At 39.1% G+C, this 18,814-nt stretch overlaps 2 protein-coding genes across 2 annotated transcripts in view; one reads left to right on the forward strand and one right to left on the reverse strand.

The window, feature by feature from the left end:
• ZGRF1 (zinc finger GRF-type containing 1) overlaps positions 1-18,814 on the forward strand; it is a gene marked incomplete at its 3' end in the record, with an annotated part of 58,082 nt that overhangs the window by 26,599 nt on the left and 12,669 nt on the right. The window contains exons 12-17 of the mRNA XM_080916030.1: positions 679-875; positions 2,588-2,727; positions 7,469-7,612; positions 10,296-10,410; positions 12,541-12,803; positions 14,316-14,475. Of these exons, the coding sequence (XP_080772156.1) occupies positions 679-875; positions 2,588-2,727; positions 7,469-7,612; positions 10,296-10,410; positions 12,541-12,803; positions 14,316-14,475 (1,019 nt within the window). The remainder of the gene's footprint in view (positions 1-678; positions 876-2,587; positions 2,728-7,468; positions 7,613-10,295; positions 10,411-12,540; positions 12,804-14,315; positions 14,476-18,814) is intronic.
• On the reverse strand, positions 5,580-5,951 carry LOC308419483 (large ribosomal subunit protein uL29-like; the record flags this gene model as incomplete). Its single annotated transcript, XM_080915218.1, has 1 exon — positions 5,580-5,951. The coding sequence occupies one exon, from the start codon at positions 5,949-5,951 to the stop codon at positions 5,580-5,582; it is 372 nt and encodes a 123-aa protein (XP_080771344.1).

The raw sequence follows: 18,814 nt of genomic DNA on the forward strand, positions 1-18,814 counted from the left end.
TTTCAAATGCATTTTTAAAAAATGTACATTAGTGTTTTGTCTGCATGTCTGTATGTGTGTGGGGGTATCAAATCCAGTGGAGCTGAAGTTACAGACGTGTGAGTTGTCATGTGGTTGCTGGAAATTGAATCCAGGTTCTCTTAATCATGGAGACATCTTTCTAGCCCCTTAAACACATTTTAAAAATATTTATTTTATTTAATGTGTATGTGTGAATGTCGGCAAATATATGTGTTCACCTCATGTATACCTAGAGCCCATATAGGCCAGGAGAGAGTGCTGGATCCTCCAAAACTGGATTACAGGTGATTATGAGCTGTCATATGGTTGTTAGAAATTAAATCTGAGACCTCTGCAGGCGCAGCAAGTACTGCTAATGCTGAGCCAGCTTCCTAGATTTTGAATAGATTTTGTTCTCAGAATAATATGCTCTTGATGAAGAAAGAAATAAATGGGAAAGTGATACTTTATGATTTTAATACATGTTTAAATTAATAAGAAAGCTAATTTCTCGGAATACATTAATAACAGGCAGATTTTATAAAATGCTTTACAAGTATTGTGCAGAAAACAGTATACAAATAGAAATAGGGTTTTTTTCACTAGGTTTTAATATGCATACTAGGCAAGCACTGTATTACTGAACCCTTAAATTTTTTATATCTTCTTTCTGCTTAGGGCCGTCTCTTCTATACATGTGATAAGACAAAAGATAATCAATGTAAATTTTTCAAATGGCTTGAGGAAGTGACCCCTGGACAGTTACCACAGAATGAGTCTCAGCCCAACATGATTTTTAATGATATTAAGAGTATTGGCTTGTATTTAAGAAGTCAAAATATACCAATCTATGAAGAATGCCAGCTTTTGTTGAGGTATGTTTTATGGTATCATAACGTTTCCTGTAGTTATATCAGAGGATAGCAGCCCTGGGGTCAGTCCCAGAGTCTTGCACATGCTGTGCAGTCATTGTACCAGGCCCCATTTCAAACCCATCAGTAGTTTTGAAAGAAATTGAGATGGAGAAAGCATCAAGGAGACAACTTTCAGTCCTATAATTTTAAATAAAGTAACGTTTTAAAGTTTCTTTGGTCCTCTCTAAGCATCAAGTGATACCAGCGATGTCGGATAACTAACAAAAGGTTTCTTTTTTCTCTTTTTTTCTTCCTTCCTTCTTTTTTTCTTTTCTTTCTTCCTTCCTTTCTCTTCGTGGCTATTCACAAACCTAAGGGAAACCCCACTCACTAATACAGTTACAGTAACAACTCTTTAGCAATACAGGAATAAGTCACTCCCAGGCTTGAATTAAGAGTTGATAGGATAATAATAATGTTTTAGAAGCAGAACTTTATGAAAATGGGCTCATTAAAGAAGTAAGCATAGTGATAGTTTGCATGGACATTTAATAACTTATTGAAAGCATATAGATGCCAGGGTCTTTCCTAAAGACTTTCTGTATATTATTTTCTCATAACAGTAATGTATAGGAAAACTAAGATTATTATTCCAATCTTACAGCTGTAAAGGTAACTTTATTCTGAGGCTTACTGCTGAATATGCTCATTCTTTCTAGTTCTTTCTGAACTCTGGCTGGCTGTTTAAACTCAGCTGTTCTGGCAGAAACTCCTTTCCAAAATGATTCAGTTTGGTTTCTCTCAGTTTCTCACTGAATTGCTCTGTTTGGCCTCAAACTAATTCTGGCCATTTGTTTTAATCTTCTGGCTTCTTATTCTCTGGCTTCACCTGCCTCTGCTGCCCTGCACTGAACTGCAGAACTCAGGAGTGAACTCAGTTCCACTGTACTGCACTCCCTGCACTGACTCCTGACTGATTCAACTCTTAACTCACTGACAACTGACTCTCTCTCCCTGCCCTGCTCTTATAAAAAGCTTTTCTTCTGAAATTTGGACATATCCTATCTCTGACTTATGCTATTAAATCTTTCTCTGATTCATCACTTTGTCTGTCCCTCAATTAAATGTCCTTGTGTCCAAAGGATTCTAGCCACAGGAATTAAAGATATGTACTAAAGGTATGTCTACATTCCAGCCCTATCAAACAGAACTAGAAGGTCTTTGGATATGATCAGAGCAGCCATGTTGCTAGGTTAAAGTTCTTCTACATATAGCCATATATATTTATGTAGTCTATCTTCTAAATAATTTTTCTGGTTTGATTATTGGTAAAGCTAGTGGCAGATCTGTGAATTAATCTCTTCCTTTGATAGAAAATGCTTATCATTTATAACATGTATGAAAGTAAATAGACAACTACAATTTTTCCTTTGCATGGTGTGTTAAATATTAAAATAATTCTTCCTTAACATTCAAATTCATTTTTAAAAAGATTTTAAAAATTATTTATGCATATGGTATATGTCAGTGTGTATATATGTGCATGTTTGTACGTGTAGAGGCCAGAAGAGGTTATTGAATCCATTGGAGCTGGAGTTACAAGTGTTTGTGAGCTCCCAGGTATGGGTGTGGGAACTGAACTCGGGTCCTCTGAAAGAGCAGGAAGTGTTCTTAACCTGAGTAATCTCTTAGTCTCTTGGCCCCTTAAATTCACTGTTAATTTTTTTTTTCAGGAAGGGATTTGATTTTCAGAGAAAACAGTATGGTAAACTAAAGAAACTTTCAACTATAAATCCTGAATTTTACAGTGAAACAAAAAGTAAGATTTATCTTAAGCTGAGTCGGAAGGAGAATTCTTCAGTTTATAATAAAGGTTGGTAGGTTGGATCAAGTTAATAAAGCTGAGGATCTTAGTTAAGATGTAGCACCTCAAATATTTTATATTAAAAAGAATTCCTAAAATATTATCTAATAGTGCTATATGATGAAAGTTGTGGTTGAATAGATTGTTTCTAAAAGTCATACTTAAAAATTTAAAGTTTAAAAACTGATTTCAGAAGCCACTTTATTGAAAAATTACACTGAACTGTTGGTATCATATATACAATAAAGTGATTTAACTCTACTATGACCTAATGTTGAAAATAAATTGAAAATGTGATGAGTTTGTCTTGCCTGTTTTATTGTCTGTCCTGCACTGGATTTCAGTCTTCATAGTTTGAAGTAAACTCCTTTTAAACATGTATTTTTAAAGGCTTTTAGGTGTACTGAAGTAGATTAGACATGTCCTTGTTTTCATAACTTAGTTTTATCTCTAGTCCTCATATAGCTTGGTATGCTGTAAGGATCTTATATTTTCTTGTAGATTTGTAAGAGTTTTAGATATATTTCTTGAAATGGAAATGTTGCATAGTAGGCCATGAAAATGTTATGTACGTCTTTATCTCAGAGTTCCAAACTGATGTTCATAGTGGTTTTATCAGTGTTTAGTCCTAGAGCAAGAGAGCCTGTGGGTCATGCTACTCAAGGAGGAGGAGTTTTAGTTACCGTTTTTCTGTTCTCCAGTGATTTCAAAGTGCTACATGTGTTTATTAGCTATATGTTCCTCACCTACTTTACGAGTAGGTTTTTAGCAATCCTGTTTACAGAAGTTTATGTACATGTTATTCCTTTGTTGGTCATTTATACTGTGAATATATGCTCGTGTAGCAAATCTTTTTATTAAAAGACTTTTCTGGGCTTCTTTTATAGTTAGGTGGGAGAAATTAAACCCATGTTCTTGCATATGTTAGGAATGTACCACCAAGCCTCTCTCTTTCTTTTTTTAATTTTTGGTTTTTTGAGACAGTGTCTTTGTGTTTTAAACTCACAGTTACCCCTGCCTCAGCCACCTGTGTGTTGGGATTAATGGTGGGAACCTCCACGATGAGCTTCTTTGAGTCAATTATGTATCTTTGTTCCAACTCCATACATATTGCTTAAATTACTGTAGCTTAAGTCCTAATAACCAGACTATACAAAGTTTCTTTCATTTTCAGAAATTAGTATTGACACTTTGTATTTCCATATGCATTTTTTAAAAAATTGATAAAATTTTATTTAATAATAAAAAAAAAACCTGTTAGACTTTTGATGGAAGTTTCCTATCTCTAAATCAAGTTCACATGGGTCCCAGTATGCATGTGGAAATGGGGATAGCTGAGTAAGGTGGCTTTCTCCTTTCTCTGTGCGGACTCCAGGGTAGCAAGAGCTTTTATCTGCTCGGCCACCTTGCCAACCTCAGAGAATGGCATCTTTTAAATACTGTTTTATTATCTCTGAGCTCCATAAGTAAACCTTACTTAAAACTTTTGATTGTGGGCTTAAGAGATAGCTCAGTGGTTAAGAACGCTGACTGTTCTTCCGGCGGTCCTGAATTTGAATCCCAGCAACCACATGGTGGCTCACAACCGTCTGTAATGGGATCTGATGCCCTCTTTAGTATTCAAACATTTAGGAACTTCTGTTTTATGTGTTTACTACTAATTGCTGGTGTTGTTGTTTTATGGGCAAAGATTATAGTTTTTATGCTATCACTCTCTAAAATTAGTAAGAGTTTTTGTTTCTGTTTTTGACAGGGTCTTGCTATACATTGAGCCACAATGTTTCTCCTTTTTTAGTCTTCTAAATCCTGGGGTTTCAGGCCTGCACCACCCCATCCAGACTTTCAAGGTTTTCTTAATGACTTAGTGCATGAGAATATATATTGTTCTGGCTGTTGGTTGCAGAGTTCTTTAAATATCAGATCACATCTAGTACTGTCTGCTAGATGTTAGTTAGCTGTGGGCAATCAAGAAGGATGAGTTGAATGCTTTTATTATGCCGCACTTCTTTTTCTTTTTTGTTGAGTCTTACAGATTAAGGCAGTTTTATCAGATAAAAACATATTTTAAGTTATTATCTTCTTGGTAAATTAAAACATTTTCATTATATAAAGATTCTTCAACTATAATACCCTTTATTTCAAATGTATTATCAATACAGATATATTAGGTTTATTGTTACAAATATTTACTTGAAAAATATTTACTTGATAAGTTACTCTTCAACACTTTCTACCTATTTGTTTTTGTAACTTTGTTTCTTCTATTGTAAAAATTTTACTTACAAATAGATTAAGCTCAACTAATTAGATTTAAGATTGATAAACTTGTATTTTTGTTTATTTTACTTCTTTTTTATGCTTTTTTTTTCTATTTTATTTCTTTTTGAGCAGGGTTTTACTATATACTCTTGGTTACCCTAGAACTTGCTTTGTAAACCAGGCTGACCTTGACCTAACAGAGATCCATTTGACTGGAGTACTGGTATCAAAGGTGTACACCACCATACCTTCCTCTGCCCCTTCCCGTTTTTAACCATGAAAGTTTTAAAAAAAATTGTTAGGGGGTGTTTTACCCTGTGGATGCTGGAGATTGAACTGGGGCCCTCTTGGGGAGTGGCCAGTGCTCTTAATGTCTGAGCCATCTTTTCATCCAACCTTTTGTAAAAATGTGATTTGACTATTTTTGTGGGTATATGAGGCAGGCACACATATTCCGTGGTACCTGTGTGAACATCAGGGGACAACTTCTAAGTTCTCCCCGACCGTGTTTTGAGGGGGCCTTTTGTTTCTGCTGTGCTGTATCTGTAACCTTTTTTTTTTTTTTTTTTTTTGCCAGTCAGTCTTACACTTTACTGTCTGTCTCAGGCCTTCACTGCATACTTTCGCAGTGGGTACAGCCGCTCCTTCCGCTGCTGCTTCTTGGTCTTCAGCTTCTCCTCCTGCTTGGTGAGCTGGCTGCGCATGGCTCTGGTCTTCTTGGGTCGCAAGTCCAGGGGCTTGTACTTCTTTCCCTTGTAGAATTTCCTGAGGTTTTCCTTTTGAGTCTGATTAATGACAGTGAGGACACGGGCAATGGATTTGCGTACGACTTGTATCTTGGAGAGCTTGGACGCAGTGCCGCCTATCACTTTGGCGACGTGAAGCTGGGACAGTTCCACCTTCAGATCGTTCAGTTGTTTCAACAGCTCCTCCTTCTTCTTGCCACGCAGGTCCCGAGCCTTAATCTTGGCCATTGCTGCGTTGTTCACAGCTGAGGCCGCCCGGTTCTAGAGAAAGAGCTATCTGTGAGCTTTTACCCTGTTCTTCTGTCCCTGCTACCCAGAATCTGATCTCATAGGGATTCTAGGGTTAGAGACAATCTACCTCAGCTAGCTTTTTAAGAGGGCTCTGATAATCAAATGTAGGTCATCAGGCTTGAACAGCAGATATTCTTACCTCTTTGCTATTGTTTGTTGTTGCTTTGTTTGTTTGTTTGTTTTTTGAAATGGGGCTTCTTTGTGTTACTGTGGGTGTTTTGGAACTACCTCTGTAGCATATACTAGGTTTAGATCCTGCTGCCTTTGCTTCCCTAGGGCTTCTGGGATTAAAGGTGTATGCCACCATGTCCAGCAAGTTTGTTTTGTAACCACTTTTAGCTCTTGAGACATCTCCTCATCTCTTTGTCTCCTTTCTATGCTTTCCTAAATTCTGTTCTACCTCTAAAATTGGGTAATTGAAACAAATAACTAGAAGGCATTTATATGCCTTGCTCATTTGCCCAGACTCTGTTCCTTACTGTCTCCTAACTGCCTCCCCACCAGCTGTTGCTATCAAAACAAGTAACAAGTATACTTAAGGTATAGAGTACACTGTTATGCTCCAAGACAAGTGAGGAGTTACTGTTGTTACAGTGTCATTAAGCTGACTCTTGAGTTGACTGGTAATTTTATTTGTTACAAGACTTTCTGAACGAAGGAACATTATGTTGATAGGTTGAACAAATAGGTTGAAGGTCAATTGTCTGAAAAGCTGGATTCTAAAATGCTGCAAAAGCTACTTTTTGAGTGTTGACATGACCACCAGAAGACAGTTACATATCAGAGAAAGTATATTGTGTTTATATATTTTGTAATTATTTAAAGTATTGTATAAAGTCTAAAGAGATGGTTACCATGTGGAGATGGGAGGTAGAGACAGGAGAATTGCCAGAAACTTAGGCCAGATAACCTGGTGGAAAAAAATACTAAGGAGATTCTGCCTCAAACATGGTGTAAAGCAAGACCAGCACCCAAGATTGTTCCCTGACTTCCATACATACAGTATGGTACACATTCACATAGATTTACATATATAAATGAGCATGTACACAACCTACACATATTGTGGGGTGTATTTTTATTTTATGTATATGTGAGTAACTGTATGAATATATAGACATTCTGTTGTTTTAGTGGTCTAATATCCAGCATGGTAACAATAGTCAATCATAATGTTCTATGTACTTGGAATCTGCAAAAGATGGATATCTTAAGGGTTCTTGTCATGCTTACAGAAGTAACCATCCCAGGAGATGGATATTAATTAGCTTAGTTGGGGGAATCATCATACAAGATATATCAAATTTGTTGTGGGGTAGAATGGGTCCATAACATACACGAAGCTCTAGGTTCAATTTCTGCTACCACTCCAAATACCGTGTTAGACCAGAGTTGTTTGCTTTGCTCAAGCTTACCTCAGTAAAGCTGGAATTTAAAGATGGTTTTCCTTCCAGGTGATCTTTGGGTTATTTCAAAAACCCTAGACTTCAAACTAGACACTTTCATTGCATGCAGTGCCTTCTTTGGGCCATCTTCTGTCAATGAAGTGGAGCTGCTGCCTTTGAAAGGCTATTTCCCTTCTAATTGGCCCACCAACAGTAAGTACCACCATGCCCACCCTAATCTCTGTTTTAACAGAACTACAGAAACATGAGGCAGTAAGAGTAAGAATGATGTGTGTGGGATTGTTTACTAAAGCCAATGAAAAGCACCCATCTCCAGTTTCTAATGTTGTATGCAGTGTGATATTGACAATATGTATAGTTTTTCTTTGCTGTGACAGACCACTGACCAAAAGCAATTCGGGGGAGGAAAGGGTCTATTTTGGCTTACTGGTTATAGTCCATCATCAAGGGAAGCCATGGCAGAAGTTTACGACAGGAACATGGAGGCAGGAACTAAAGCAGAAGTCATGGAGGCACACTGCTTACTGGCTTGCTCTCCATGGCTTGTTCAACCTACTTTATTATACAACCAAGATCACATGCCCAGAGGTAACATTGCCCATAATAGACTGGGCCCTTCTACTTCATTAATAAATCCAAGAAATGCCCCCACACCTTACAGGATAGTCTGATGGAAATATTAATATTCTCATTTGAAGTTACCTCTTACTAACTTGTGTCAAGTTGACATAAAACTAACACATGTATGAAAATTGAATTTGTAAATATTTCTACAGTTCAAGTCCTATAGGGATAACAATATAATGAAATCTTAAGGGTCTGGAGAGTTGGATCAGTGGTTAAGAACAAGTGTTGCTCTTGCAGAGGCCTAGGTTTAGTCCCAGTATCCACATGATGGCTCACAGTAATGGCAATTATGAGGATCTAGCACCCTCTTCTGATTTTCAAGGGCACTAGGCACACATGCAGTATACATACACATGTATGCAGAAAACAAACATTTTATACACATAAAAAATAAATCTTTACAAAAAACAAATCTTGAACTATCATTTAGTATTTGGTTAAAATAGAATTTTTTATACTATATACCTGATTTTAAAACATAGACATTAGACATAAAACATTTTTCATAATGTTCTATTTTTCATGAGTTATAATTTTTATGGTCTTTGAAAATATATTTAGTAAACAGTATATTATTACATTGTGAAGTTCTTAGAGATTTGAGATTCAGAGTATGATTTTTGAGAGTACCCAAACTATTTTGACTTCTCCTTTTAGATATATATATTTTTGTATGTGTCTGAGTGTTTTTACTTGCATGTATTTGTGTGCCACACATGAATGCCTGATCTGCAGAGGTAAGAACAGGGCATCAGGACTCCTAGGATGAGAGTTGGCAGATGGTTCTGAGTGCTGGGAATCCACCCTTGGCTCTCTGGAAAAGAAATATCAACTGCTGAACCATCCTCCAGCCCCTCTAAAGAAACTTTTATGAATACAGATTAGCCACCTTATTTTTCTTTTAATAAAGAAATCTTGAGCCATCCTGGATTATGTAAGACTTGTCTCAAACAGAAAGTTACAAATTTTGCTGACATTTAAGGTTCTGCAAAACTTTAGTAAATTTATTTCCATCTATTTCTGTGAATCTAGAGATTTCTGGAGACTTCTCTATACATTTCGATCTCCTTTCTTTCTTCCTAAGATTTACTTATTTATGTATTTTTCTGTTTATGAGTGCTCTATTTGCATGCATGCTTGTATAAAAGAAGAGGGCATCAGATCCCATTACAGATGGTTGTTAAGACACCAAGTGGTTGCTGGGATTTGAACTCAGGACCCCTAGAAGAGCAGCCAGTGCTCTTAACCATTGAACCATCTCTCCAGAACCCAGTCTCTATTTTTGATGGTTGAATTTGGTCCATCATGAACTAAAGATGCTGAATTTAATGATTCTAGTTTTTAGAATTTCATGTTTTTAATCTTTGATCTCCCACTCCCTCCAGCCTTGTTTGTTTTGGTTAAGAGGAGGTCTTGCTGTGGAGACCAGGCTACTCATGAACCCACAGAAATTTCCCTGCCTCCATTTCTGGAGTGCTGGGATTGTAGGTGTGCATGGCTCACTTTTCTTTCTTTCCTTTCCTTTATTTTTATTAAGTCTAGTGAGCCTGGCTGGCCTCCTACTCACAGAGATCCATCTGCCTTTGTCTACTGAGTGCTAGGATTAAAGGTGTGCTCCACTATACTACACTGATCTTTATTTCAGTGAATTTAGTCAATCAGTATGAATCTAACTAGAGACCAATTAACAGCCATTTTTCTTTCTTTCTTTTTTTTTTTATTGGATATTCTCTGCATTTACATTTCAGATGTTATCCCTTTCCCACAATCCCAGCCCCCTTCCTCTCCCATTGCCTCCTTGAAGGTGCTCCCCAGCCATTTTTCATGTGGACATTTTTGTGTTTGTAACAAATGCTTTCTTTGCAATGTTAGCATTCTAGTTTTCTGTTTTCTGTATGTTTTAATAAATGATCGAGGGAAGAAACACAAGAAAGTTTAAAAACTTTACAAATGCTTCTTCACAATACTGTGTTGATTAAAGAGAATCGTGGCTGGCAAGCAGTGCCCTGCACTGGCGCTGTTCTGTGTTTACTGTACAGAGTGCAAGGGTGATTTAGGTTCTGCAGTTCACACTCTAAATGGTGAGTAGAGAGCACAGCAGTATAAACAGATGTTTAAAGACCCCTGCATGTCCTAAAACAATTGTTTTCTGTCTTCTGACTAGTTCAGACTGAGTTATAAGGACATTTAACCAGGCTGTGTTGGTTTTACTTACATCTAATATTCATTTTCTACCTTGTCTCTGTAGTAACAGTCCATGCATTATTGGTTTGTAATGCCATCACAGAGCTGACAACACTGCAGAACATTCAGGACTACTTTAACCCAGCTACTCTTCCACTAATGCCACACCTGTTAGCAATGTAAGTCTTTTCTATCTTTACATCATCCATATTACATTATGGTGGCCTCGTTTCTATTGCTTAATAAATACTATAATCAGAAGCATTTTGAGAGGAAAAGGTTTGTTTCATCTTAAAGCTTAGAGTCTATCTTAAAGGGAACTCAGTGTAGAAACCTGGAGGCAAGAACTGAAGCAGAGACCGTGGAGAAACACTGCTTACTGGCTTGCTCAGTCTGCTTCTTTATGCAACCCAGAACCCCTTGCCTAGCGGTTGTACCACCTACAGTAGGCTGGACCCTCCCACATCAGTAATTAATCAAGAAAGTACCCCACAAATTTTCCCATGGACCAATGTGATAGAGACATTTTCTTAACTGAGGTTCCCTCTTCTCAGATACCAACTTGTATCAAGCTAACAAAAAAATTTATCAGCTCAAATAGTAACCAAAAGTGCAATAACAATATTAAATATGTTCAACAATATTTTAATTATCTTTTACATTTGGAGATTACTTTATATTAAAAGTTAAGCATAAAACAGATGTGGCTTAATGGTTGAATGCTGTGAGCACGTGTAAGACTCTGGTTTGATCCCGAGAGTGACAAATAAATAAATAAATAACATTTATAAAAGGAAAGAAAAAATATATAGAAAAAAAAAACCTTTTTCACAGGTTTGTTGTCATTCAGGCCAGTTCTGAAATTAATTCTTTTTATTGAGGGGGTGCCTTTTTAAAGGATCATTATAGTACCTTTTTGTTTTTTAAATCTAGTGTGTAATAAATATATATATAACTCTTTTTTTAAAAAATTATTTATTTTGTTGTTTTTTAATGTGTGAGTGTTCTACCTGCATGTACTACTGCATGCCAGAAGAGGGCATCAGCTTTCTTTATAGATGGTCATGAATCACTGTATAATTGCTGCAAGTTGAACTCAGGACCTTTGGAAGAGCAGCCAGTGCTCTTAATTGCTGAGCCGTCTCACCAGCCCCACTGGGCAACATTTCATTCATCTGTCTGGTGTTTTACTGTTTATGGGTGTTCAGCCTGCATGTACATATGCTTCTGGCATCTGGGGAGGCCAGAAGAGATATTGGACTCCCTGGAAGTGCTGTCACAGTGAGCTGTGAGCTGCCATGTGGACTCTGGGAATAGAGTCTGAGCAGCCGGTTTTACCTGCCTTCTCTCCAGCCCCTTATCTGTATCTTAATACTGCATATTACTTAGCATTCCCAAGAAGGATTTTATGGTGTACAAGTTGGTACTATCTTCATTCTAAGTGCCTACATCTCACTTTTAAATTTCTCTAACACCAAAGCTCTTTTCAAAACATGAGAAATGGGGCTAGGCTACAGCTCACTCTGTCACATCCATGAGGCCCAGGTTTCCTCTCCAGTACCACATTAACCACCTGTGGTAACAGACACTCTTAGTTTTAGCACTTAGGGGGTGGAGATAGGAGAATCATGAGTTCTAATTCATCTTCAGCTACTTAGAGAGTTCCAGGTTAACTTGGCATACATGAGACATCCTGTCTCAGTGAGTGAATTAAAACAACTGGGAAGTGAATTTATACTTAATACATTAAAATGAGAAAATTATGTTTTCCTGTACTGTGCATTGAACCCCATTCATGCTAAACAAGTGCTCTACCACTGAGCTACCTTTTCAGCTTCTGCCTTCCAATTTAGGTATCTCTCTTGCAGCATTGTCCTTTTCTTTGCCACAATAAAACCCTACGGTTTTTTAAAAGCCTTGTAACTTCATTTTTATATATTTTAAATAACAGTAAATTCATTTGCCTAGTGTAGGTTTGCCTGAACTATAAGCTATGTTAATTATCTAAAGCCTATGACTTATTAGTACCATAAATTTGTGGGAACATTTCAATATCTATGTATAATCTCTATTTGGGGTAATTCTTTTTGGTGTAAAGAGTATATAAATTAATGTGTAAACAACTTAAACTCATGGCAGCGGATAGTGGGTATTTTTCTCTTGCACCCTCCAGATTGAAGGCTATCCATTTGTTACCTGCGAACTTGTTTTTCTGGGATGGTAAAGTGAGAGCTAATAATAATCCACTCACACATTTCAAAAGTCCTAACTGTTTCTGATTTTTTTTGTTTTTTTTTTTTTTTAACTAGGTCTCAGTCAGCTACAGTTAGCAGTAAAAATGTCAGTAAAAGAAAATTTATCCCACCAGCTATCACAAGCATTAAAACAAAATTTGAACTCCTCCACTTAGGAGCGACCTTGCAGTTAGCTAGGGAGTTGATCAACACACACAGGTTGAACAAGGATCAAGCGACAGCACTAATTCAGATAGCGCAGATGATGGCATCCCAAGGAAGTGATGAAGATGCACTGGAGCCCTTCAGCCATTCCCCGCCTATCACAGTCATTCATGGTAAGAGCCACTGTAGAGTATGTAAACATTCGTGGGTTATTCTGTCCTTTTGTGGTTTTCTAATGGGTAAGGATGTAGCATCCTGAATCAGAACCCTGCTTTCACGTCCCAGCTCCATCATTTACTAGCTGAGTGATCTTGGTGGGTGGCTTATTTCCTAGCTCTGATTTCTATAAAATGTGCATTAAAAATAGCACACACCTCATGTGGTCGGATGTGTAAACGACTCAATGTAAGTGGGGTACTTAGAGGAGAGCACAGCGCATGGCCTCAGGAATGTTTGTGTTGCTTATGCTCATTGCTCTGTCTTACCTTCACCTTTCTCATAAACACCCATGTTGTTTTCTAAGACTTGCACTCTGACAAGTCAGTCCAGGTGCTTAGAGTCCTGCAGTATCTGCTTCTCAGCTTCAGAAGGATAAAAATTTGAGCTATAGTAGAGGTACAATGTATCCTTTTTTGAGACAATGTAAGCCTGGCTGTCCTGGAACTCACTGTCCTGTAGATCAGATTGGTCTTGAACTCCCAGAGATCCACACAGGAACTCTGAAAGATCCACACAGCTCTGCCTCCCAAGGGCTGGTTTGTCCCTTTACCTACCCTCTCCCCCAGCCTCTCTGCTTCTTGCCTTCCTGCTGTATATCCATGGAAATTCCCTAAGGGCTTTCAGCATGCTTAGCTGACTTTCTCTAGATCTTGGGTGTGTGATTCTGGAAGACTTAGTTCTGCTACTTACTTACTCCTTCCTCCCTTCCTTCTTCTTTTTCTTCTTTTGGGGGGATTTTCCAATAATTTATTTACCCACTTTACATCCTGATTGAAATGCCCTCTCTTCTGCCCTCCCAGTCCCACCCTTCCATCTTCCCCCAATGCCCCTGCCCCAACCTACCCTGGCATTTTAAGTTGAGTCAGAACTAAGTCCATCATCTTCCACTGAGGCCAGACAGGCACCCAGCTATGGGGAAAGGGATCCAAAAGCAACAAAGTCCGAGTCAGAGGCAGCCCTGCCCCTGTTGTTATCCAGCCCACATGGAGAGCAAGCTGCACATCTGCTTCATATGTGTAGGGTTGGTTTTCGTTCTCGTTGTTTTGTTTTGTTTGGTTTTTTGAGACAGCGGTTCTCTTTGTATCATTGGCTGTCCTGGAACTCAACCTGTAGACCAGGCTAGCTTCAAGCTCACAGAGATCTGCCTTCCTCTGCCTCCTGACTGCTGGGATTAAATGCACATGCCACTACCACCCAGCTTGCTACTTCTTTCTTTACAGAGCGCCTTCCCATCCAACAAGGCCACAATAAACAGTCTTCGTTCTGCCCTCTTAACAGTGTTACCCTGTTATCAACTCTTTACCTATGATCTATCCCACTGACTGTAGCGTCATCTGTTTAGTCTCTGGTGTTGCACATGGTGGATGGACACTGTGATTTTTGAATATATTAACTAATTAAATGAAGGTGGGTGAGACAGAGAAAATATTGCTTGTATATTCATAAAAGTTTTTATGGTATCTTAGGTGTTTTTGGAGCAGGCAAAAGCTATTTGCTGGCTGTGGTGATTTTGTTCTTGGTAGAGCTGTTTGAAAAGTGTGACTCTGGAACAGTTGGCAATGCAAGGCCATGGAAAATCCTCATTTCTTCTTCCACTAACGTAGCTGTTGACAGAGTGCTTCTTGGGTAAGTGTGACAAGTGGAGGTAAATAACTGTGTCTCAGTGTCCATACATACGCTTGCTGCCTGACGACACAGCAAAGCTTTGCTGTAGTAACAGTCTAACTTCCTAATTAATGATTTTTCATTTATCTGACAGTTTGGTTAAAGATGGAAGAACCCTATAAAATACAAGTTTGGCCAAGCACATGTGTTGCTGCACGGTGGGGGGAATCTGTTGTGAGCCCTGAGCATTCCTTTGAAAGGCATTTCTTGGGGTTGCAACTTGGACTGATGGATACTGTCTTCCTCTGGAACTAAAAGGAGGCTGGCCTGCTGCTTGCTACTGGGAATAGTAGATTTCCAATCCCATCGCTCCTTAGCTAGACAGTTGATGCTCTGCAGAGGACTCACATACACCATGGGGTTATGTTATTTCTTCTCACCAGTAAGAATCCTTTGTGCCGTTCTCTTGCTCATGTACCTTTATAAACACATTAACATAGCTGAGTAATGTAAGTTATGCCTTTATTTTAATAAGAGGTATACAAAGAAGACATAGCAATATAGTCTAAGTAGATACAAAAAGAAATTTTAATTTATTCTGTATATGCATGTGTCTATGGTAGAAGTACACACCTTTACATGTGTAGGGATCAAAGAAGAATAACATGTCCTACATTATCAATCTGCCTCATTACTCTGAGACACAGTCTCTCTCTGATCCGGGATCTAGTCTCTGTCCTCATAGTGCTAGATTACAGGTGACTTCATGACTCTGGCAGGTTTTTGTTTTCTAATGTAGGTGCTAGGGATTTGAACTCAGGACTTGAGCTTGAATTGCAAGTGCTCTTACTGATACATCTCCAGGCCCAGGTTATTTTTGATTATATAGTTTGTTGGGGTTTTTTGTTTTAAATAAGGACTGCTGGCATGGATCAACAGGTAAAGGCATTTGCTGCCAAGTCTGATGAATGGAGGCTCATGTGCCCAAATTGGCACAACACAGACACACAGACAGGAAGTAAGTATATTTTTTTAAATGACAAGGAAATACTGAATATTTACCAGTAATTCAGTGTTTATCTGAATTTCCACCTAAGCAACAGCTTTATTTTTATAAATCCATGATTTATAAATCAAGTCTTTTTGTTTAATCTCTCTGTCTCTGTGTGTGTGCACATGCCTTCAGTGTACATGGGAGTGTGGGAGTTGTGTAAAAGTAACTTTTATTTTCCTGTGGTAACTCATCTCCAGGGCTTATTGCTTCAGTCTGCTAACTGAGGCCTAGTCCTGGACGCTTGTAGCCTTCACACAATCTTATCTAGGCCTAAAATGTTTTCAGCCTCTGAGACTTACTGCTGAATAAGTCCATCCTTTTCTGGTTCTTTCTGAACTCTGGCTGGCTGATTCAACTCAGCTGTTCTGTCTCAAACTCCTCTCAGAGCTGACTGATTCAATCTTGCTTCTCTCTTGGCCTCCAACTTTTTGATCTGCTTGTCCTCGAACTAACTCTGGCAATCTGTTCTAATCCTCTGCTTCCTTGTTCTCTGGCTTTTTTTGTCTTCACCTGTGTCTAGCTTGTTCTTTCTCTGCAACCTATCCTGGTAAAACTGCCCCCCCCCTCCTTAAATAGCTTTCCTTTTCTCTATCCTCATGAGGGTTGGGCATATTCTATTTCTGTCAAATCTTTCTTTGATTTCATTCCTTTGTGAGGAAAATAATAACACATCACTTTCAAATATGAGTGCTTCCTCCTACAAATTAACTTTACCTTCATTGTTTGAGATTAAAGGTATGTGCTAAGGGCTGAGCTGCACCACAACTAGAAATAGGTATTTTCAGTAAATATACACTCTTGGGGTTCATGGTATGATCAAATGTCCTGGAATAGGTACGTAGGTAGGTAGGTAGGTAGGTAGGTAGGTAGGTAGGAAGGAAGGTAGGTGTGTGTGTGCGTGAGCATGCAGTGCAGTGCTAGGGATTGAACCTGGGGTTTTGTGCATGCTAAATGAGTGTTCTACCACTAGGCTATACCCACTGCTATTTTAGAAGGCTGTTTAGTGCTTGAATCTTTGAAAAGGACTTGAAAAATATGAATCTATAAGAAAGATAGGTGCTTCAACTGTAAATAGGCTGAATTCCCCCATTTCTTCAGAATGGACTAGCATTCTTGTGCATTGGAATAGACATTGTTGTGATGCTCGGAATATGTACTGGCTGGTTTTGTTTGTCAGCTTGACACAGCTGGAATTATAAGAGAGAAAGGAGCCTCCTTTGAGGAAATGCCTTCATGAGATCTAGCTGTAAGGCATTTTCTCAACTAGTGATCAAGTGGGGAGGGTTCAGCCCATTGTGGGTAGTGCCATCTCTGAGCTGGGTTCTATAAGAAAGCAAATTGAGCAAACCAGGGGAAGGAAGCCAGTAAGTAACTTTCCTCCATGGCCTCTGCATCAGTTCCTGTCTCCAGGTTCTTGCTCCGTGTGAGTTCCTGTCCTGACTTCCTTTGGTGGTGAACAGCAATGTGGATGTGTAAGCTGAATAAACCCTTTCCGCCACAACTTGCTTCTTGGTCATGATGTTTGTGCAGGAATTGAAACCCTGACTAAGACAGAATAAGACATTTTTTAAGAGAAAAATGTAAATATGACTACGTATGATACACAGACCCCTATAGTATCAGTGCCCTGAGAGTAGTGTTCCTACCATGGTACTGATGTAGTACAAACTTGCATTGAGAAACAAGCACTAGCTCTGTTTGATGGAGGAGGAGTTCACTTTTCTCTACATTGAAGTCCATTAGTTACTTACGTCTCATCTTAGCCTAACAAAATAACTTAAGGTGGGAAATGTTTATTACCGTTCACATCCACAGTACAAGGCCCCGTGCTAGGGAAGCCATGGCAGCAGAAGCATGAGGCAGCTGGCCCATCCACTCACAGGAAGCAGAATGCAGTAGGTGCTGGTGCCTTTCTGTCCTTCTGCATTTCACTTAATGTGCCCCACAGATTGCGGCTACTTGTCGATGGGACTTAGCCTTCAATCTCGAAACCCCTTACAGTCCTAACTTACAGAGGCCTTCCTCCAGCCTGAGTCTAGGTTCTGTCAGACTGTGGAAGGCTTAAAATAAGGGATCTTTTTATGTTCTCACAGTGTGGAGGTTTTTTGTCATCATTTTGGGAAACTGTGTTTAAAGGCTGTCTTAGTGTTTTACTGCTATGAATAGACACCATGACCAAGGCAAGTCTTATAAATAACAACATTTAATTGGGGCTGGCTTACAGGTTCAGTGGTTCAGTCCATCATCATCAAGGTGGGAGCAGGGCAGCATCCAGGCAGACTCTACATCTTCATCCGAAGGAAGCCAGGAACAGACTCGGCATCCTAGAGCAGCTAGGTGGAAGATCTCAAGCCCCCTCCCATAGTGACACACTTCCTCCAAGAAGGCCACGACTTCTAATAGTGCCACTCCCTGGGACGAGCAAATACAAACCATCACATTCCACTCCTATGGCCCTCATAGGTTTTTCAAACATGATTCTATGGGGGCCATAACATAAACATAGCATAATGCAAAATACATTTATTTAGCCCAGCTTCAAACATCCCTGTAGTCTATAGCAGTCTCAACAATGTTACACTTAAATGTAATTCCCAAAGCAAGACAAGAAGCCAACTGGGCAAACCCCAGACTCTGCATCTCCATGCTGATCTTCAGATCTTCAACTCCTTTTTCATCTTTGTGGACTGCAACAAAGTTCTTTCACCTGGGCCAGTTCCTCTCCCTGTTAGCAGCTTTCCTTAGCAGGCATCCTGTGGCTCTGGCATCTTTAATATCTTGGGGTCACCAAGTCAATTTCAGCTTCACAACTTCTTCCAATGTCTGGAATTCACACATAATCGTTTTTTGCTCCTCCAAAAGGCTTATGTTACTTTTCCAGCCCTGCCCTCTGTAGCACTCTAAGCTCAGGTTGATCCACTACACTGTTGCTGTTGTTTTTGGTGATCATCCTATGGTACTGGCATCTCCAGTACACTGGAGTCTTCCATTGCAACTAGGCTTCACCAATAGCCTCTCATAGGCTCCCTTCATGGTGCCAAGCTGCAAATCCTTTGCATGACCCCTTCAGTCCTGGATTGTCAACTACAACTGAGGCTGTACTTTCACCAATGGCCTTCCATGTCCCCTCACAGTCCCAAGCCTCAGCTGTTCTTCATGAACCCTTCATGCCTTCAAAACCAGTACCACCTGGGTGAATTCTTACACATTACCAAGTACAGCTGCAACCTTGGCTATCTCTGGAATACAGCTTTTTTGCGCTCTCAGAAAACATTTCCAGAAGATTTCTCCTCAGTGATGCTGGTC

The sequence above is a fragment of the Micromys minutus genome, assembly GCF_963924665.1.
Source record: "Micromys minutus genome assembly, chromosome: 4".
Taxonomy (NCBI): Eukaryota; Metazoa; Chordata; class Mammalia; order Rodentia; family Muridae; genus Micromys; species Micromys minutus.